The sequence below is a fragment of the Phoxinus phoxinus genome (genome assembly GCF_949152265.1).
Source record: "Phoxinus phoxinus genome assembly, chromosome: 5".
Lineage (NCBI taxonomy): Eukaryota > Metazoa > Chordata > Actinopteri > Cypriniformes > Leuciscidae > Phoxinus > Phoxinus phoxinus.
In genome coordinates, this window is record NC_136880.1 from 402,283 (window position 1) to 410,000 (window position 7,718).

Here is a 7,718-nt window from a genome sequence, read left to right on the forward strand (position 1 = left end):
GAGAGTAGGCTAAATGATGACAATTAAAAATGTACTACAAGTCTACAAGTCATTGTGCCCAGGGGCCTCTGAACTCATAATCCGGCCCTGGTTATAGGATATAAACACAGATATCTACGTTAGTTATCAAAATACAGTAAATCACCTTTTGAAAGTAACTTCAAATAACGATTGTATCATTACAGAATTCCACCAGTAGGTGGAGACACATTTTTGAACAATCATTTATTTGATGACAATGACAATCACGTTTATTGTCATTTATTCATACTAATACTAATGAATTCATACCATTCCGGTGATACTTGTTGCATCAGTCCCCTGCACTGATTAGTATGGATAAAGCTCAACCAGAACTCATTATTGCCTTATTAGGTTGCAGGTTATGTATATTATAACTACTAATATAATAAATGTTATCATGTGACTGTCATTAAAGGTAGGGTAGGTCAGAATTGTCTAAAAAAACTTTTATTCAAATTTGTTTAAACTGTCTTTATTTACCAATACATAATTAAAATGCAAGTACTCTGAAATAGAGAGTATAAAAAACTGAGTGACTCTAGTGTATTTAATCTTCAATAAACACAGCTCATTAATTCCGGTCACTCCCACCTAAAAACGGGTGCGCGACTGTGCGCAGAGCCAGTAATAGCGGCGGTAGTCATGGCGACGGAGAGTGACAGTCGCGCAAGCCAATCACTGGTTTCGTCCCGAATGGAATTAATGATCTGTGTTTTTTGAAGATTAAATACACTATAGTCACTCAATTTTCATACTCTCTTTTTCAAAGTCCTTACATTTGAATTATGTATTGGTATATAAAGACAGTTTAAGCCAATTTGAAAAAAAGTTCTTTAGACAATTCTTACCTACACAACCTTTAAGTGTGCGCCCTCCCTTACGAAAAATTAACCATGATTTTATAATAGTAAAAGTGTAGTAACCATATTTTTGGGCAAATTGATTACCATTTTGTATAACCAGAGGTTTACCACAAATACCATGGTTAATTTGTAGTTTAACTATTATAACCATATTTTTGTTTTGTTTTAGGCCTATTTATAGTAAAACCATGGTTAATTTGTAGTATAACTATAATGTTTTTTTGGTTTTATTTTCTGTAAAATCGTGGTTAATTTGTAACTGTAATAACCAAGTTTTTTGTGGTTTTATTTTCTGTAAACCATGGTTAATTTTCGTAATGGCTGAGATGGATGTATGTCCATCACCCTCACTCACTTCCCCACGAAGTTCTCGAGCACGGAGCTCTTGCCGGCGCTCTGTCCGCCCACCACCGCGATCTGCGGCAGGTCCAGGTTGCAGCTCTGCCCGATGGAGCTGAAGGCGTCCTGGAGCCGGTTCACCAGCGGGATCAGGTCCTCCATGCCCCGGTTCCCCATGATGAAGAGGAGGAGGAGGATGCGGCAGAGTCTGAGGAGCTAGAGGAGGACACACACGCGCGCGCGCATCCAGCTACACACACACACACACACACACACACGCGCGGGCATCCAGATAGAGACAGACACACACACACACACACACAAACATTGCGCAACTGTTTCTGTCCGCGAGCACAGATTGTCAAGGGCACTGGAGAACAGCAGATCCTCAGCATTACCCAATGATACATCTCTGAGTCTATTAAACACGCATTATGAGGGATGCAGGCCTAGATGCATTACACGGATGACAGACATAAGGGATGAAGATGCATTATACCGAGAAGAATCAGGGATGTGCATTTATAAGGGATGTAGATAGCCTACTTGGATGACATTAGGATGCGGAAGGGATGATAAACACGCCATCGGCCCGTCGCCTGCATATAAACTGGCGTTATTGATGCAGGGAAAGACTTACCGTTATCCTGCTCCACCTGAGCCGCCCAGAGCCGCAACAGCCTTAACGCGCAAACCCTAATCCGGTTACAGGCGCTGAAACAAACCACACGCGAGTTATCGTCGCAGATCGGAAAACACACATCTGTGTGTCACGCTATTTCATCCTATCGTCTTTCTCTCCGAAGATAAATTAATCGCCCTGCAACGCAGCCGCACTCATTACGATGCACTTGGCGCAGGACGCGACCAATCAGCCGCCAATGACAACCACGCGCTCATGAATATTAATCGAGTCCGGCTGCTGTCGCGCGCTCTGTTTACTGGAGTGTTCGGTCACGAAACCTCATTAATATTCAAAGCCCAAGCCTTCACTCGAGGAGGAACCGCTTATTGGTCAGATTTCTAACCAATGTCTTTCCTGTCAACCAATCGGTGAGGAGCACTGGGTGAACGTGCAGTCACGCGCTTAATATTCATGAGCAAATCCTCCTCCGCCATAGTGGATTCACACTGAGAAATCATCACACCTGTCATCTAGAAAACACTTCACTGTACACTGGAACAACGACGACTGGTTTTCTCCTTTACTTCCCCTCACACTGCTTTATTTTAGCGTCGGCTCGACCATCAGTTCGCCTGTAAACCAGATCTCCTCCAGCCTATTAGATAAGAAGGCAGAATTTGCATTAATGCAGTCGTGCAAAGCGGACAGTCTGTGATTGAAACACCATTAATACATTCTGCCGACATGATATTGAAATATAACCAGCTGATAATAACCTGAAGATGATGCAGGCCTTCTCTCCTCTTTCATGAAAGATGGCGCTGTTTCCCACGAAATAAAAGTCTAACACTTCGGCTTTATGGAGAGATGAATGTAAAATAAAGAATTTCGTTTTCTCCCATTTATTATTATGAATGAGGGAATCTTCCCTGTTTGCTGAATTTAAGGGGGGAAACCATCTATACTCAATTTACTGTTTAATTAATTACTCTGGGTTTTTAATGGTTAAAGTCCCCATGGAATCAAAATGGACAATTATTTGTTTTAATGTAATATTGCCGTTTTTATTATAAATTATTTATCAATGCACATCACCATTATTATTTTAATAATCTTGAATCAGAATATTCCCCCCTCCCTCTTGCAGCATCTCTTCTCTGATGACGAGCTAAAAGTAATGTTATGCTTTGAGAAAATTTAACCACTATTAATTATTTAATATTTAAATATCTGATCTTTAACACTCTGCGTCGTTTATCCTTTTGATCTTTCATTCAAAAAGTTGTGAAAAATCTAACCTTTCATTGAAGTAAAATAATTGAAAGTGTGGGGGGGGGGGGGGGAGATTTTTTTTTATGACTAAAATATCTCTGAAGTATATTCCCATTAATATTTCCCTTTTTTAGCACACCAGGGTGACATGAGATTGTCCAGCCATGACTTCTTGTTCACAGGAGTTTGAATATGAGGAAACACAATGGCCAAATTCCCTTAATCTTCCATCACAATGAGGAAAACCCAAGAATATAGTTCTGATGTGCAGCAAAACATTGTTGAGCATCACAGAATATAAAGTGGCTGTAAGAAAATAGCTAAAGTATTGAAAATCCTCATTTTGACCATCAGGGCAATAATTAAGAAGTTATAATCAACTGAAGATGTCCCGAATCTGCCGGAAAGAGGACGTGTGTCTATATTGCCTTAATGGACGGTGAGGAGGACGGTTTGAGTGGCCAAAGACTCTTCAAGGATCACAGATGGAGAATTGCAGAGTTGAGTCTCGGGGTCAGAAAGCCTAAAAAAACTCAAACCACCCCTACATCCCCACATGTTGTTTGGGAGGGTTTCAGGAAAAATACTCCTCGCTCCTCCTAAATCAAACTCCAGCATGTTCAGTGGTCAGACACGAATGGGTCTTCACACGGCACAGGGTCAAGGGTCAGGGGTCAGATGACACTAAAAAAGAGCTTTTTGGCAGCAAACACGCTAGATGGGTTTGGTGCACACACGGATAAAAAGTTCCCCATGTGTACAATTTAATATACCGTTGGATCTTTAAAGTTGTGGCCATATTTTTCTGCTGGAGGTCCTGGACTTCAGTGCCCTGACCTGATGAGTGGAGTGAACTGAAGAGGAGAAGCACCAACACGGATCTGGGAGTCTGTGCAACAATGTTGTGCAACAAAAGGATCCAAATGCAAAAGGTACCTCAATTCAAAGTCTTTAATGTTCAACAACAAAGGCAGTCTGTAGTAGATAACACAGACCTGGAACTCAAACGATGCTCTCCAGGAAGAGAAAACGTGGAGCAGAAAGTTCCCTCGATCAGAAGGAACCGGTCCGTGTAGAAAGCAGCTCGAGCAGAGTAAGCTCTGTAGAGGCTCACCACCGCAGGACTGGATACTGGAGACACTACGACGAGCGCTGCGACACAAGACATGACGTGGTGAGTATGCTGACAACAGGAGAGAGCGTAACACACAATAATCCGACACAGAACACAGAGAACGAACACCAGAAGTAGACGAGTAACCAGACAAGACTAGCAACAGGTGTCCCCGATGATCAACAGCTGATGTCAGAGTGCAAACATGAAAGTGTGTGTGTGTGCTGGTGTGTGTGAGTGAGGCCCCGTTTACACGTACATGGTTATTTTGAAAACGGTTATTTAACCGTGGTTATTTTGGAGGCATTTCCCTTCGTTTACACACAAACTGAGAATTTGCCTCTGAAGCCGATCCTTTCTTTGGCCAGAGTGGAGATTTTGGAAACCTTTGTTTGCACGTTTGCATGTAAACTGAGAAAAACAGTTTAGGCAGCTGACAGTATGTGACTATTTTGGGGATTCTGATTGGCTAACGTGGGCTTGAGCTTCTCGTTACACTGCCACCTACAGGTTTGGCATGCTCTTGACGGCATATACACGCGTTCATGTAAACGAACACTTTTCTGAAAACTGACAGGTGTGCACAATGTTATTTTTGAAAACGGAGAGGGGTTAAATGTCCGTTTATGAAAATAGCCGTCCACGTGTAAACATAGCCTGAGATGAGTGTCAATGAGTGTGTGTGGTAGTGTGAGAGAGAACAAAGAAGCAACCAGATCCTGACAGGGCTTCATATTGTGGCCAAACGCTGCTTGAATCTTTGTAGAAATAAGATCTGACAGAAATAAGTACAGGGTTTGCTTTAAACAACTTAAAGGTTTTGGACTGGAATAAACCTGTTTAATACAAACTATACTTCAGGTTGAAGTTGAAGCTGCCAGAAGAGAGATAAGATGGGACACTTTGCATTGAAACTTTACAGTAAGATTCTGCTTTGAAATAAACTTTGACTTCACATCAAACTGTGTTCATCGAGGATTATAAAAGAAGATCATTCTGTGAGAGACGCTGTAAACTGTCAGATTCTCTTCATATCATTCAAACTAAATTATTTCTTTTGTCAACCTCTGTGTAAGGAACGCTTTTTCCTGTACTCAGAAGATGTAAGGTGGTTATATATACAGTCAATCAAAACTGATTAAAGTTATACATAAACATTGTAGTATACTTAAAAGTTCTAAATAATAGATAAATCGTAAAGCTATAAGTATGAAACTTACACGTATACTTGCAGTACACTAAAAAACACGTGAAGACTGACGGTTCAGACGTTCATCAGTGGACCACTCCAGAGGTGTAGAGGTGAAGAAAGATAAACTATACATTCTGGTGGACCACGACGTGTTCACCCGCTGAGGTGGGCCACTGCCTACCGGTGTGTGTGTGTCCTGACGACACGCTATAGGCTATCATTGATGTATGTACTACCAAGGGTATCACTGTTGTTCCCTCATCATAGGTCACACAATCACTATTCAATTCATACATTAATCTAAGTTCTTGTTAAAGAGACTCAAGAAGGAATACTATGGTTGAAATGTATAGTTTATAAATGACAAAACAGAGAGAACAAAAATATTTTTAAACCCGTAATTGCAAAACGAAAACGGTTGTTGTATTTTTAAAACACAAAGTTTTGTTTATGACTTTTTGCCCCTTTATTAAACAAAATGAATATGGATAAAATATTAATATTAATTAATATAATAAAAAAATTGTGATTAATATCACAAATTAATATGGATTTTTTTGTTGTTGATTTTACTATTTTTCTAAGACAAAATTAGAACCTGGAAATGATATTAATCCCGCAGTGCTGAATGAGAAGAGCCATATATCTCTGAACCACAGCCTACAGAAAGGTGATTTATAGGCTAATGATAATAAATGTGTCTGAAAAAATAACAAGACATTTTAATAGTTTATTAATAAACTATTGTTTTCTAAATCAGTGTCGGCTAAAAACATATCTCTATCTCCGCTGTTAAGCGGATGCGCATTTAGAGAGAAATGCTCCTTTCATACGCATTACATAATCAGAACAAAATGTATTAGCTTTCGATTCGAATCTGTTCGTTTTAAAGTGGACATTTAAGCTTTAGCCTACAGGCTGTATTTAGTTTCAGTTCTCTCGCTCCATTCATGGAGATCATGAAAGCGCGCCTGATTGTTTTATTTTATTTTACAAAAGCACAACGCTTTCTTGTTATTGTGAGTTTACACAAATAAAAGTAGTTGCGAATAATGTATTATTATTTTCTGTATGACCAGAGATGATAGAGTATTTTCAGTTGTTTCCACTGTTGATAGGAAAATGCAAGTGTTCGCGTCCGCGCCTCCGTGCCATGCAGTGCGCGCTCACACTCCGCACAAACCCTTGGATATGCGTCAAAATCTTGTGTTTATTTGTGATAATCTCAGCTCTGTATTATTATTGTCTAACCCGTATTATGAATGACATTTGACGAATTGCTTTGTTCCTTTTTTGGATAAAAGCGTCTTCTAAATATGTAGCCTAATAAATGTTATAAAAGCACGCCAAGTAGGCCTAGAGATATCACCAAAACCGAGCAAATGCGCCTGAACATACAGGAAGACGCAACTCCTTCTCCCGCACTCAAGATAGATGACCAAGAGGAAGCCATCGTAAATGACTTCAAATACCTAGGCTCCTACGTAGGGTCAACAAACAAAGACGTTAATGTTCGAATCGGTTTAGCTTGGGTAGCGTTTCACAAACTCAAATCCATCTTAAAAGCACCCAAGATCAAGATCAACTTCAAGATTCGACTCTTCAAAGCCGCTTGCATTTCCATCTTGCTTTATGGCTGCGAAACATGGACCCTCACTAAACATCTAGCGAATCGACTCGACGCATATGCAACAAATTGTTACCGCATCATGCTTGGTATAGACCAGAAGAACGATCATATCACAAATGAACATTTATATGAAACGGTTCAACAGGTGCCAATAAGCACAACTATACGCGATCGTCAGCTTAAGTTCACAGGCCACTGCATTCGCATGGCAGAAGACGAACCGGTCAAACGTTTCATCGTATATGAGTCGCAGATCAAACCGACAAACAGGCGCGGGGCACCACAAACAACGTACTGCGAACAAATACCACGCCACATCATCGACAAAAGCATGATCACTCTCAGCGAAAAGGAAATCAGCGAGTTAGCAAAGAACCGGAAACAATGGAACTGTTTTTTTGCCGCGCCTAGGCAAAAGAAACCGAAAGGAGGGAAACCTCTTGTCGACCTCTAGCCCAGCTCGACTGATGATGATGATGAAATGTTATAGGCTAATGATGATAATAATTATTATTATTTGCGTACACGGACCCCAAACACACCGCGTCTTCTAAGTCAGGTGACTGTAAATGCGCAAAAACTCTTTCCAAATATTCCTTTTTCTAATTGCCTGAAAAACCACCTCATGCGAGCGTAAAAACTTTTTTTGCGATAAACGA

The 7,718-nt window shown here is 40.4% G+C and overlaps 1 protein-coding gene across 2 annotated transcripts in view; it reads right to left on the reverse strand.

The window, feature by feature from the left end:
* The window catches only part of dnm3b (dynamin 3b), a 57,185-nt gene extending 55,016 nt beyond the window's left edge, over positions 1-2,169 (reverse strand). For both annotated transcript variants that reach the window (XM_079613537.1, XM_079613536.1), the window contains exons 1-2: positions 1,867-2,169; positions 1,243-1,476 (exon numbers count right to left, since the gene is read on the reverse strand). In XM_079613537.1, coding sequence (XP_079469663.1) covers positions 1,243-1,403 — 161 coding nt within the window. In that variant the 5' untranslated portion in view covers positions 1,404-1,476; positions 1,867-2,169. The remainder of the gene's footprint in view (positions 1-1,242; positions 1,477-1,866) is intronic.
* Between the last annotated feature and the right edge of the window lie 5,549 nt (positions 2,170-7,718).